The sequence below is a fragment of the Trypanosoma melophagium genome, assembly GCF_022059095.1.
Source record: "Trypanosoma melophagium isolate St. Kilda chromosome Unknown ctg24segment1, whole genome shotgun sequence".
NCBI classification, from domain to species: Eukaryota; Euglenozoa; class Kinetoplastea; order Trypanosomatida; family Trypanosomatidae; genus Trypanosoma; species Trypanosoma melophagium.
This window is the reverse complement of record NW_027125155.1, coordinates 204,742-218,910: the sequence shown is the minus strand read 5'-3', so window position 1 is coordinate 218,910 and position 14,169 is coordinate 204,742. Positions and strand designations below refer to the sequence as shown.

The following is a 14,169-nucleotide window of genomic DNA, read 5'->3' as shown; positions in this document are numbered from 1 at the left end:
TCCTTCAGCTTCTGTTCCAACAGCTCATCGTCTCCGCAATACGCTCAGCAGCCTCTTTTGCAAGTCCTTCCATCTCCCCATGATGGTTCTCCTCCATAATACGCAGCTCCTCTCGCAGTTGTTCATTCGCAGCCCTCAAGCTCTCCACCTGCTGCAGAATATCATCACAAACAGAACTCCCATCCCCTTTGCATGCCTCTAGCCGCTCCAGAAAACGTGCCTCCATTGCATCCTCCTGCTCCTTCAGCTTCTGTTCCAACAGCTCATCGTGCTCCGCAATACGCTCAGCAGCCTCTTTTGCAAGTCCTTCCATCTCCTCATGATGGTTCTCCTCCATAATACGCAGCTCCTCTCGCAGTTGATCATTCGCAGCCCTCAAGCTCTCCACCCGATCAAACGTCTCACCATTATCAGAATCCCCCAAGACAAACGAGCACCTTAACTCCCTCAACTTCAACTTAACCAACTCATGATACACACGAAATCGTTCTTCATCCATTGACACAAGACCCTTCGCATCATCATTAACTTGACAAACAAGATCCTCAAGATCGCGGATGCGTCGCTGTTGGCTATCTAATTCCACCTTCATGCGCTCAAGGGCATCCATCGCAGTCGCACGTTCTTGCTCTGCAGTAGCACACTGTTGTCTAAGATGCTCCATCTCGGCACCACTGCTTTCCTGTGCTGTTGAAGCACGTGATAACTCGGTCTCGAGCTCAGCCAGACGCGCCTCAAGCGTTTCCACGAGGGCCTCCAGTTCTGCCTGTTGCGCAGTGGCAACAGTGGCATTACCGCGGGTGTCGTGATGGGGCTCCGGCGCGGCATCGCCAAATATGTCGTCACCATCATCACTCTTGGCGGGAAGGACAGTCGAACTTCGGGACGGCACAGTCATGGAAGCAAAGGGGTTCTTTCCAGCCGCACTCGCAGAGCGTGTCGGTTCATGGTGCTTTGCCTCTTCCAGCTCGCGGATGCGTCGCTGTTGGCTATCTAATTCCACCTTCATGCGCTCAAGGGCATCCATCGCAGTCGCACGTTCTTGCTCTGCAGTAGCACACTGTTGTCTAAGATGCTCCATCTCGGCACCACTGCTTTCCTGTGCTGTTGAAGCACGTGATAACTCGGTCTCGAGCTCAGCCAGACGCGCCTCAAGCGTTTCCACGAGGGCCTCCAGTTCTGCCTGTTGCGCAGTGGCAACAGTGGCATTACCGCGGGTGTCGTGATGGGGCTCCGGCGCGGCATCGCCAAATATGTCGTCACCAACATCACTCTTGGCGGGAAGGACAGTCGAACTTCGGGACGGCACAGTCATGGAAGCAAAGGGGTTCTTTCCAGCCGCACTCGCAGAGCGTGTCGGTTCATGGTGCTTTGCCTCTTCCAGCTCGCGGATGCGTCGCTGTTGGCTATCTAATTCCACCTTCATGCGCTCAAGGGCATCCATCGCAGTCGCACGTTCTTGCTCTGCAGTAGCACACTGTTGTCTAAGATGCTCCATCTCGGCACCACTGCTTTCCTGTGCTGTTGAAGCACGTGATAGCTCGGTCTCGAGCTCAGCCAGACGCGCCTCAAGCGTTTCCACGAGGGCCTCCAGTTCTGCCTGTTGCGCAGTGGCAACAGTGGCATTACCGCGGGTGTCGTGATGGGGCTCCGGCGCGGCATCGCCAAATATGTCGTCACCATCATCACTCTTGGCGGGAAGGACAGTCGAACTTCGGGACGGCACAGTCATGGAAGCAAAGGGGTTCTTTCCAGCCGCACTCGCAGAGCGTGTCGGTTCATGGTGCTTTGCCTCTTCCAGCTCGCGGATGCGTCGCTGTTGGCTATCTAATTCCACCTTCATGCGCTCAAGGGCATCCATCGCAGTCGCACGTTCTTGCTCTGCAGTAGCACACTGTTGTCTAAGATGCTCCATCTCGGCACCACTGCTTTCCTGTGCTGTTGAAGCACGTGATAGCTCGGTCTCGAGCTCAGCCAGACGCGCCTCAAGCGTTTCCACGAGGGCCTCCAGTTCTGCCTGTTGCGCAGTGGCAACAGTGGCATTACCGCGGGTGTCGTGATGGGGCTCCGGCGCGGCATCGCCAAATATGTCGTCACCAACATCACTCTTGGCGGGAAGGACAGTCGAACTTCGGGACGGCACAGTCATGGAAGCAAAGGGGTTCTTTCCAGCCGCACTCGCAGAGCGTGTCGGTTCATGGTGCTTTGCCTCTTCCAGCTCGCGGATGCGTCGCTGTTGGCTATCTAATTCCACCTTCATGCGCTCAAGGGCATCCATCGCAGTCGCACGTTCTTGCTCTGCAGTAGCACACTGTTGTCTAAGATGCTCCATCTCGGCACCACTGCTTTCCTGTGCTGTTGAAGCACGTGATAGCTCGGTCTCGAGCTCAGCCAGACGCGCCTCAAGCGTTTCCACGAGGGCCTCCAGTTCTGCCTGTTGCGCAGTGGCAACAGTGGCATTACCGCGGGTGTCGTGATGGGGCTCCGGCGCGGCATCGCCAAATATGTCGTCACCAACATCACTCTTGGCGGGAAGGACAGTCGAACTTCGGGACGGCACAGTCATGGAAGCAAAGGGGTTCTTTCCAGCCGCACTCGCAGAGCGTGTCGGTTCATGGTGCTTTGCCTCTTCCAGCTCGCGGATGCGTCGCTGTTGGCTATCTAATTCCACCTTCATGCGCTCAAGGGCATCCATCGCAGTCGCACGTTCTTGCTCTGCAGTAGCACACTGTTGTCTAAGATGCTCCATCTCGGCACCACTGCTTTCCTGTGCTGTTGAAGCACGTGATAGCTCGGTCTCGAGCTCAGCCAGACGCGCCTCAAGCGTTTCCACGAGGGCCTCCAGTTCTGCCTGTTGCGCAGTGGCAACAGTGGCATTACCGCGGGTGTCGTGATGGGGCTCCGGCGCGGCATCGCCAAATATGTCGTCACCAACATCACTCTTGGCGGGAAGGACAGTCGAACTTCGGGACGGCACAGTCATGGAAGCAAAGGGGTTCTTTCCAGCCGCACTCGCAGAGCGTGTCGGTTCATGGTGCTTTGCCTCTTCCAGCTCGCGGATGCGTCGCTGTTGGCTATCTAATTCCACCTTCATGCGCTCAAGGGCATCCATCGCAGTCGCACGTTCTTGCTCTGCAGTAGCACACTGTTGTCTAAGATACTCCATATCTTTACTATTTGTGATCTCCTCATCAAGTCTTTCGTTGGTCCGGTGTATGCGCTGAAGATCGTCTAGTTGTTGTAGAAGATACCCGATTGTATTTTGTCGAGAATTCAATTCCTCTTCATTGGAGGCTAATTCCTGCTCAAGCGAAGATATTCTTGTTGTTGCATTAAGGAGTTCTCTCTCAAGCTCTTTGTTTTTGTTGCTAAGTTGTTGATTTGCCTCTTGTAGTCCTTTGTTGCTAGTTTTCTCTACTTGTAGCTGTAAGAAAAGTTCCTGGTTTTCATTCGTCTTGTTAGCGAGTAGAGATTCAAGTTGCTGAAGCCTATTACTAATTTCCGTATATTGTTTGTTGATATTTCGAAGTTGATCTTGATGTTCTGCCTCAATTCCTTGCTGTACATGTTCAAATTCGTTAACAAGTGTCGTTTGCATGTCTTCAAGCGCTTCAGCACTAATCATATTTTTCGCTTCCATTACAAGGCGTTCAATCTCCTCATCGCGTCTGGCGAGTTCAACTCTCAGGCTATTGATTTCGTCCTGTTGCTTGTCGAGAGTCTCGTGAAGCAAATGATATTCAGTTTGAAGGATTTCCTTGTTTTTGAGATCCATTGTGTGCTGCTCATGAATGGAATCAAGAGAGCACTCATTAACGGCCGCAGCCTGGTCAAATGAGGTGGAAACGTTGTTTGTATTAGTATGTCCCATACTTACACTATCTTTTGGCAACAATATAGCGTTGAGTAGTTCACCATTCATATCATCCTCCGTACCTTCTACTCTGTCGTGCAAAAAGTAATCTGCAGATGAAGCTTCAAGATGATGTCCGAGATTTGTTGCATCTCCATAAGCATGCTGCTGCTGTTGTTGTTGTTGTTGTTGTTGTTGTTGTTGTTGTTGCATTCTTTCGTTTAGTAGTATGCGACCAAGTTGCTTTAAGCGTTCTCTCTCTTCTGGGGTACGTTCAATGTCCCTGGAGCGGCTAGACTCCAGTAATGCCCGACCCCGCTCAAGATATAGCTGTTTTGTTTGATCACCCATAATTTCCACCTTTTTTTAAATAATATGTAAAAACGCACAGAGAGTAGGGTATGGAGTATTTCTATACCGTCTTCTCTACTTCCCCTTCTTTTCGATTTGGGTTTATTCCGTCAATTACTTTTTTTCGTTCGGCGCTCCTTTCTTTTTCACAGAGAAATACTGGTCTTGTTTCAGTTGGTGGTGTTTATATGTGGTTAACGGATGGAATAAACACAAACACACACACAATAGACCTTTCCACGGTACTAATTGCCCTATTGCAAACAGGTTTTCTCACTGAATAAAGAAAGAAAAAAAAGACAGGTAAAGTGAGGGGGTAGAGAAAGAAATGAAGATAAGGTTTTACTCAATATTCTGCCGAAACAATTCCGAAGAAGCTCACAAAACGTCAATATGGATCGAATAACATATTACCAAACTAAGGAAAAACAAGGTGAGTATAGAAATAAATAAACTGAGAGCGCAAACAGCGTACAATTCATCAAAAAAAAAAACATACTCATGTAATGGTTAATTTCATTTTAGCAAGGAAGAGATAAAATGTACCAGCCATGAGAGAATTGATGACTGGTTTTTTGGTTCCTCTTCATATTTTTTTTCCTCTTCGTCTTCCTCGGAAAACGGGGCACTCGCTGCCGGGATCACTCCAGTAGCATCAGCAATCTTTTTAAAGTTAGAGGTATTTTTGCTAGCGGTACTATTGTAGTTAATTGTGGTTTCACAAGCATGAATAGTAATGAATGAATCCACTAATGCTTTTGATAGTATTATATATGAAGAAGATACAGTTGAAGGTGAAGAATTTTCTAATTCTTCCTCTCCATCATGGAGGAAGAGGTTCGATCTATTTTTGCTAAATTGATTTTCAGAAGAATTAGTATCACATTTTCCCAAGACACATGAATAATACAAAGCATCATTATCTTCTTCTGTATATGACATTATTAAAGGTGAGGATGACTTGATAGTTTGTGTCATCGTCATCGTCGTCGTCGTAGTTTTTGGCTCTTCTAGGCTACAATTCTCCCTTGATTCTATAGTAATCCATGGATGGTTCCGTACTTCCTGTAATCCTATTCGCTTTAGTGGATCAAGGTGTAGCATTTTCTGTAATAGGTCAAGAAGGGATTGAGATAAGTTTCCATTGGGGTAGAAGTTACGTTGTAAAATGAGTTGAACCTGAGTTTGTGCTTCCCTGAGTTCTCCAGGCGAGCGAACAGTTCCAAAAATATACTTGCCAAATATCATCGAATAGAGAATGAGACCAGCAGACCATACCTCTGCCTTGCTTCTATCATACGACGTTGTATTCTCAACATCACTGAAAACATTTTGACGTACCGAAAGTATAAACTGATGTAGTCGCTCTGGTGACATAAATGCTGGTGATCCACCGCAACCGCCTTTACCTTTACGCAACGTACTATAAGGTGTTCGTCGTGCAAACCCAAAGTCAGAAAGTTTTAGGGAAGCCTTCGTTATATCCTGTGAAGTCAGAAGGATATTGTCAGGTTTAAGATCACGGTGCCATAATTCTATTGATTCTAGAAACAAAAGTGCATCTATTAACTGTGTAAAGAGTCGTCGGGCAACGGCTATGGGTATAGATACTGTATCTATATTCTCCATGGTATTTCGAGTTTCCCTTTTATTATTATTATTATTATTATTATTATTATTATTATTATTATTATTATTATTATTATTATTATTATTATTATTATTATTATTATTATTATTATTATTATTATTATTATTTCCTGGTGGAGCGGTGGTAGTATTGTTCTTGAATCCTCCTTTTAAATAATCACCAAGAGAGCCTCCATGGCAGTACTCCAGCAACAGGCCGCGTGGTACACCATTCCCTTGGTAAAAGCCCAGCACAGAGACAATGTGTGGATGTCTTCCATTTGAAATAATGCGGCGTAACTCCACCGCCTCTACAATTGCTAAAGGCTCATAACCACGTTTGGCAAGTTTTAGAACAGCCAGTCTATCACTGTCAACAAGCAGCAATTCTTCGTCCATGGAAGCACCATTATTATTATTATTATTATTATTATTATTATTATTATTATTATTATTATTATTATTATTATTATTATTATTATTATTATTATTATTATTATTACTGGTACTGGTACTGTTATCGTTAACTTTGTTTCCTTGACATTGTTCAGATGACAAAGAATCTACTACGGGTCCTTGTTTCTCTCCCAGTTGTACTAAAAAGACCTCGGCACAAGCTCCTTCCGCAATCTTTTGTAGTACTGTAAAATCCATTTCAAGATAATATTAGTGAATTGTAGCCGCGTATCGATTCTGCTCTAAAGTACTTTCTTTCCAAAAGGAAAAGGGAAAGCTTTAAGGGGCTTCTCCTTATTGGTAAAGTATTATATGACAGAAAGAAAAGGAAAAGGGAAAAAGAAAAAAGGGGGAAAAAAAACAACCATAAAACAAAAATAACAATAAATTGCGTCCAATGAATTTTAAAAAAGGGAGAGAGTCAAAGTTTTTTTTTAGCTTGCTTCTTTGTTTGTTTGTTAGTTTGTTTCTATCTATTTTCCATTTGAACGAGTACAAGAAAATAATACTAAAAAAAACGTGTGTTATATCACTTGTCAGCAGAAATTGTACGGTTGTAAAAAGCAATAACAAAGAAATACATACAGGCCAAAAATACCTGATCCGAGCAAGTTATTTTAGTTTCTGATAAAGGCATGAAAAGAATTTCGTATAGTCATATAAACCCAATTTTTATTTTATTTTCCTTTGTATAATGAACTCTCCTTAGCAGTTGCATACAACACACATACTTAAGGTTCTCTCGCTCTCTATTTAATAGTGGTTACAGTTGTTATGGGCCATACCTAGGTCTATTAAATCATATATATATATATATATATATATATATTCCCCCTCTTCGTCTCTCTTTCCTTCTTTATTATTCGCTTTCTTCTTATTGCTTTTCTTCATCTTTTCTTTTTTTATTTCCTTTCTTTTACTTTCCTTTCATCTTCTTTACCTCACGTTAAGAAGACGGCGGTAGTACTTCTCTACCTTGTGTAGTAAAGCCTGCACAGTACGCTGGTCAGCTGTCTCTATGGGTGGTAAAAGCGGCACAGTTAAAACCTGAAGTGTACTGTACTCCTGTGTGTCGGTGACTCCCCCTCCAGCCGTATTAGGAACAGTACAAGTTAAAGAAGAAGGGGCAGAAAATGCACCACGACGAACCACAACTTGTTGCAAAAGTAAACGCAATATAGACATAGCCTGCTCGTACGTGCGTTGACGACGGGAGCGTCCGCCTTGCAGGTAAATTATTTCTTCCTCTTCCATATAGCCATCATGCTCTTCATTAGCGCCAAGTATGATCTCCTCCGTAGTTGCTGTGCGAATGAGGGAGAGTGCACGTTTAAATAGTAATGATTGCGCACTTGGGTATGTTGTCCTTGAAAAACGCGGTGATGGATGTACAGAAGACACGGCGGGGTCATCAGTCCCTGACAAACTTGTTGTAGAGAATGCCATTTGCTTTGCACCAAGTAATCCTTTTCGTGCTAAATCTGGAAGATTACGTTTTAGACGTTCTGCAGTATCTTGAATATACGTCTCCATTTGTTTAATGTCTTCAGGAAGAAGTCGAAATGCAAACCGTGCATTAGATGAGATGTTGAATAAAGTTTCTGTTAATGTTGTATTATCAGTAGAAATTCCGCTTCCAATACCACCAACAGGATACTCTTTTAGCATTGCTGCGTACACCGCAGCACGAAGAAGTTCCCATGCGTATGAAAGAAGTACAAGTCCTCGACCAGGATCCACTTCTGCTTCAATAACATCATGACGCAAGACATGCATATGATCTCGAACAGCTTGATAAATAGCCTGCTGACGCTGTGAAATTCCCCAATTTCTACTTAAATTAAGGGCATTACAATTTTCCGAATTTTCCGCATCGTCATCAGGAGTTGGGAGTTGTGTAGAACCAGCAGGGTTTGCTGTTGTTTCAGATGTTAAACCCCCCATACCTGTTGTTGTTGTTGTTGTCGTCGTTGTTGTTGTTAATGGTGTTGTCCCTACTCCAGTTGATGTTTCTTGTTTTTCTATTACTTTTAACTCACCTGGTATCTCTGCATGTTTCACCTCTGTCGCTCTGTCGGTTGTCTCCTGAAGAGAGAACCATGGGTGTTGTCGCACCTGTTCAATAGTAAGCCGTGTTTTGGCATTTGCATCTAGCATACTTCGCATTAATGTATAACAATCCTGAGAAAATGGTGGTTTCTCGTTTTTTGACTGCTGCACATCCCCTTTACCCTTAGAGTCTGCAGAATCGGAGTGACAAACCTTCCCTGTCATATCCAGTTCTTCCGCACGTGTGATGGCGTTAAGAAGTTCTTCCGGTGTGCGTACAGAGGAAGTTGGGTACAAGTATGGATGTCTAGCAAATAATAGTTCATACATAATAACACCAGCAGCCCAAACTTCAGCCTGAAAGTCATAAAAATCACGTACGAGACGTTCTGGTGACATGTACGCAACTGTACCGACGGCAGATTCAAACATAAGATTAACATTATTGGCATTCTGTGTAGAACCCGTTGTATTGCCGCGGCCACTGCACTTTGCCATACCCCAGTCAGCCACCTTTACAATGGCTTCGTCAATATTTGAGCTAGTAAGGAGAATGTTTGCTGGTTTTAAATCACGGTGCATTGTACGATTGGCTTTTAAAACACAAAGACAGTCTACGAGCTGACGCATGATGTGTCTCGCTTGCCGTTCTGTCAGCGGATCATGTCGGGCGAGAAATTCCTTCAAGTCTCCTCCTCTACAAAGTTCCAATACGTGTACCAATGACATTTCATTATTTGAAAGTTTTCGGTAGACACCAAATAATCGAATAATATTAGGGTGTTCAAGCACCTGTAAGCGATTGAGTTCCCTCGCCTCAGTTAAGAGTTTATCTTTCTTTCCTGGTGGTCCCCTAAGCACCTTCACAGCAACCTCATGTCCTTCTTTCTTATGTACTCCACGGTAGACTGTACCGAATTTTCCCCTGCCAATAATATCATTCCTGTATACTATATAGGCATCAAAAACCCATGGGTTCTCTCGATGCCCGCGATGGTAGTGTTGGTCTTGTCGATTATTTTTATCTTTTTCTTCCTCTTGTTGTTCTTGTTGTTGTTTTTCTCCCTCCTCATCCTTTTGATTTTGCTTGGTAGTCTCTCCTACGGAAACAGAGGGATGATTGCCCTTCTGCCGTACAGCCTCCCCCCCTTCACTACAGACATGCTGTACGGCCCCTACAACAGCAGTAGTAATTGTTGTTCGACTCTCTTTTTCTTGTTCTTGTTGTTGTTCCTCTTGATTTACACCTCCCACAACTCCTTCTCCTACTATTCCTGTTCTTGCTGTTATTCTTGCTGTCGTCTCTGGAATATCTTCATTCGTACACGTCTCCGGCTGTTGCACAATCGCCACTGTCAGCCGCACTCCTCCCCCATTCACCTCAAACACTCTCAGCAGCCGGAAGGAACCCGGGCAGAGACCCCGCAGCCAAACTGGCACCTCCTCTTCATTTCCTTCTTCTTCTTTTACTTTCACTTTTTCCATTATCTCTTCCTCTTCCTCTTCCTCCTCTTCTTCCTCTTCTGCCTTTTTCCTTTGCTTCTTCTTCTTTTCCTTCTTCACTCCCACGACGACCTCAACACCGGCGGTGGGGTCGCGGCCACGGAAAACACTCACTTGCCGGTCCCGGGCAGCGGGATGCGTCCAGTCCACGGCGTACGCCAGCAACTGCAGCTCCAACGCCTGCCAGCTGCCGTCCACATAAAATTGAGAACGACTGCCCTCAGGGCCGTTAATGCTATTGAGACATGTATCGGTATTATGCACATTTTCACTGTCGTCACTGTTGTTGTTATTAATACTGTTACTACTACTGTTACTGTTACTTTCACCTCTATCGGTGCTACGTCCAAGCTTTGTGCTTTTTTCGTTGCTGTGATTATTATTATTATTATTATTACCGCCACTGCTCTCGTGTATTTGCTCTCCCTCTGGAGCTATGGACTTCTCATTGTAGGTGTGCAGTCCTGTGTTCACACCCTCATCATCCTCTTCCATGAAGTTTAAGGTGCTATAAATATTTCCCAATTTTTTTTATCTTTTGTTTCTTTGTTTGTTTTCGCCTTTAATCAGAGTATCTCTTCTTTTTTTTCAGAGTATATCAAAATATGAATAATAACGTATATAATAGGAACGTGTCCTTTCTTTTGCTTGATGTTGTCCTTGTCTTTGGCTAACCAAAAAAAAAGAAGAGAAATATTACATATTATACATATATACACTTCCACAATAATTGGAATTTCTCGTGAGAAAGCAAACAGGGCCTCTACTTTCTTAAGAAAACAAACCCCTAGTGGATATCCATCAAGCAATTCATATTTTTATGCATTATTACAAATTAATGTCATTCATTAGTCTTACAGAGAGAAACCAGAAAAATATATATATACAAAAACACTCCCTTTTACCCTACAGGGAGTTCCATGTCGTACCACTCATCAAAGAAGAGAAAAATACGGTCTATTCTTCTTCTCTTGCTGTATGCCATAATCCCACTACCTTTGTGTGTATATATTAATCTATATATATATATATATATATATATATATATATATGTGTGTGTGTGTCCTATAACATTTAAACGGTTACATTTATTCTTGACCTGCTCTTCCAGAATTAGCGCACAACCACTGCATCAATGGATGCCAACATCAAAAACAGGGAAAAACAACAACAAAACAGGAAAAAAGAGAAAGGGGAAAAAAAACCAAGAAATATATGAGTAGAATGATATTCATCAGTACAGAGAAATCAATCAAGAAAAAATATATATGTATATCACACAAAAATAAATAAATACAGACAGGTAGATTAGAAAGAAATAACGAAAAAAAGAATAAAGAAAGAAACGGCTCGCGGAACCAACACATCCAGATCGTAGAGAGAAACCCAGAGCAAAAAAAAAGAAATAATAATAACAATAATAATAATAATAATAATAATAATAATAATAATAATAATAACACTAACAATAACAACAGAATAGAGGAGAAAAAAAGAGAGAATGAGTGAAATAGAGAGAGATTAGAGGAAGTGGAAAAAAGAAAACCGTTTAACAATAAAATCAGGAGTAAAGAGATATAATGTGAGGTAAAAAAAAGAAAAAAAGGGGGGCTTGAGATTGACAGAGAAAAAAGAGTAAGAAGAATTGAAACAGACAAATACTGACAAAATAAAACAATAAAATGGAAATAAAGGGATTCCCAAAGAAAGAGCAGCTAATACGTGATTCAATGAAAAAGAAAAGATGTAATGATATGCTGCGAATGAGTGCGAACGAAGAAGAAGAAAGTAGAAAGAGTAAAAAAAAAAAGAACAGAAAAACGAGAAAAATGAGAAAAAAAAAGATGTTTTTAATTTCTCGTTTTCTGTTACTTTTACTCTTTTCTTCATGTCGTTAACGCCTCTTATTTCACGTGAATCCCTCATTTTCTCCTTTTTTTTTTTCTTTTCTTTCTTTCTTCTCTTGGCCCCCAATATTACATAAAACTCAACATCTTACACATTCACCCATCACTTCTCACATGTAGAAATGAAATAATAGACTACATCGTACCATAGAAGATGGACACACAGAGAGACACTGGATAGATAAATAGATATTTAAAAACATCTTTTTCTTTTTTTTTCCCCCCTATTTTACTCTATCCACTAGTATCTCTTCTAGTCTTACAAAGTTTTGTGGTTCTGTAATGATACTCATAAAGTTTATTTGTTTGTTTGCCTTTTTCAGACCAGCTTCATAGTGCATATTTCATTTCGTCAATCTCTCCCTTCATTTTTATTTTTTCATTGGATTACGCATCCTCTTCCAGACCACCTCTGGCAGAGTAAGAACACTATACGAATTACGACACACATTTGAAAACATGTATTATGTATTTTTGTGATTTTTTTTCTTATTTGCTCTACTTTAGCTTCATTTGTTTTTTTTTTTATTTTTTTCTTCCATCGCTTAGTTTAATTTGTGTTGTCTTATTTGTTTCCATCGTATTCTTGACCTCTTCTCTCTGCCTTACTATGTTACCTCCCCTCACTTCTGATTGCTACTCTCACACTCATTTTCGAGTCACCCATACATAAACAAAACATATACATATCGTCTCTTTTCCCATCTCCCTTCATTTTCCTCTCTCTCTCTCCCTCTCTCGCTCTCTTCTTTCCTACGCAACACTCACTTGTATTAAGAGCCGTAAGGACAAAAGTGTCCACGGTGCGCAAAGGGGTTATTTCTGCTGCCAATATTAACGTTGAACTGAGCAAAAAAAAAGACTTATAAGGACTGGAACGCACACACATGCACACACACAAATATATATACACACAGCAGATTAGTGCTAAACTCATTTTTTTTTTCACGGCATAGACATATTCTTCAATGTGTAAGGGCATATGCATTTTAAACAAGAACAGTAATAATATTATTATTAACAGCAGTACTAACATGTTTTTCTCAACATATGTCTACGAGATAGGATTATCATCTTATCTCTTTTCTTCACCTTTTTTCTGCATTTTTTGTTGTTGTTTTTTTTTTGTTTCATTTCTCAAATTCCACCTTTTATTTTTTTTTCTTCTTTTTCTTTCATTTCAATATCTTCTTATTTTGTGCTCCAGTAATTCAATTCTGATTTCCACTTTGTACTTCCTACTCTCATTCATTCTCAGTATACCTCCAAGTTCTTCATCACAAATGCAAACTGTGCCCCTAACTATCCCGTTCAACCACACCCATTTTCTATGAATCACAATGTCAAAGAAAAATATATCCTCCTTCAGGATCTCATACCAACACAATGCACTTATACCTATTTAATTCACATACCTTTTTTTCTATCCTCTCATTTCCATTTTCATCTTTCTTTCTTTCTTTCTTTTTTCTTCTTTTTTTTTCTCTCTCTCTGTGTATTTATGTATGTACGTGTGTGTGCGTGTAACTCCCTTTTCACATTTTTTTCTCTTTTTTTCTTTTTTTTTGTTACAAATCATCTCGCTTCCTGACTGATTCGGTCGTCGCTAATGGCTACCCTCCTATTGTAATTCACGCAGAAAACACGGGGATTGATGTTTTTTTTATTTTTCTTTTTTTTTTGTTTACAGACGCCAGTGGGCGAAGCGCAGCGATGAGTCACCCACATCTCTTGGGTATCGCCCCACAAGAGGGTTTTTGTTTTTTTTTCTTTTTTTGTTTTTGTTTTTTTTTGTTTTGTTTCGTGTTCCTTTCGGCTCCAATTCCACTCCTCATTCTTTCTTTTTAAATTCCTACTGTTTGTTATTTTCATTAGTTTATTTTTTTCTTTTTTCATCCTCTTTCCACACCCATAGCATGTCTTTGTTTGACTGACTCTCTCCTTTCTTCTTTTCATCGGCTTTAACTTTATTTTGGTTTCTCACGGAATGACGCGAAGGGGTCGCTTTTATTTATCCCCCTCAGTCAAGATAATTCGCCACTAAATACTGCCGCGTCACAAACGTTGATGCTCTTCTTCCTAATATTATTATTATTATTATTATTATTATTATTATTATTATTAATATTATTATTATTAATATTATTACTACTACTACTATTGTTTTTTTCTTTCCTTTTTGGTGGGGCTGTACCATCAACTATTCCAAACGCACTAAAGAGGATTATTTTTTTTTTTCTTCTCTTTATTATGCGTCTTAATACAGTTTGTGTGAACGCGCGCATCTGCGTATTTCCCTGACAGTACTCCGGGTCTCGCTATTGTTGTTATTGCCGACTTCATCATACAAAGATTCACTCTCCCCGTGTGATTTCTTTTCAGCTTCACGCTTTTGTTCTTTTTTTTTCCTTTCTTCATTTG

General features: G+C 41.6%; 3 protein-coding genes across 5 annotated transcripts; all 3 read right to left on the bottom strand.

Annotated features, from left to right (window-relative positions):
• Positions 1-4: 4 nt before the first annotated feature.
• On the bottom strand, positions 5-4,204 carry LSM04_000563 (uncharacterized protein; the record flags this gene model as incomplete). Of its 3 annotated transcripts, none has more annotated exons than XM_067329971.1 (2): positions 895-960; positions 1,004-4,204. In XM_067329971.1, 2 exons carry the CDS (start codon positions 4,202-4,204, stop codon positions 895-897), a joined length of 3,267 nt encoding a protein of 1,088 aa, XP_067191089.1. The 3 variants fall into 3 exon arrangements, with proteins under 3 accessions (XP_067191091.1, XP_067191089.1, XP_067191090.1); XM_067329972.1 differs by lacking the exon at positions 895-960 and having other exon boundaries at positions 3,447-3,454; positions 3,496-4,204; XM_067329973.1 differs by having other exon boundaries at positions 5-4,204.
• A 516-nt stretch (positions 4,205-4,720) lies between these two features.
• Positions 4,721-6,487, bottom strand: LSM04_007114 (Protein kinase domain; the record flags this gene model as incomplete). Its single annotated transcript, XM_067329970.1, has 1 exon — positions 4,721-6,487. The coding sequence occupies one exon, from the start codon at positions 6,485-6,487 to the stop codon at positions 4,721-4,723; it is 1,767 nt and encodes a 588-aa protein (XP_067191259.1).
• A 738-nt stretch (positions 6,488-7,225) lies between these two features.
• LSM04_007893 (Protein kinase domain) lies at positions 7,226-10,336 on the bottom strand (the record flags this gene model as incomplete). Its single annotated transcript, XM_067329969.1, has 1 exon — positions 7,226-10,336. The coding sequence occupies one exon, from the start codon at positions 10,334-10,336 to the stop codon at positions 7,226-7,228; it is 3,111 nt and encodes a 1,036-aa protein (XP_067191279.1).
• Positions 10,337-14,169: the final 3,833 nt, after the last annotated feature.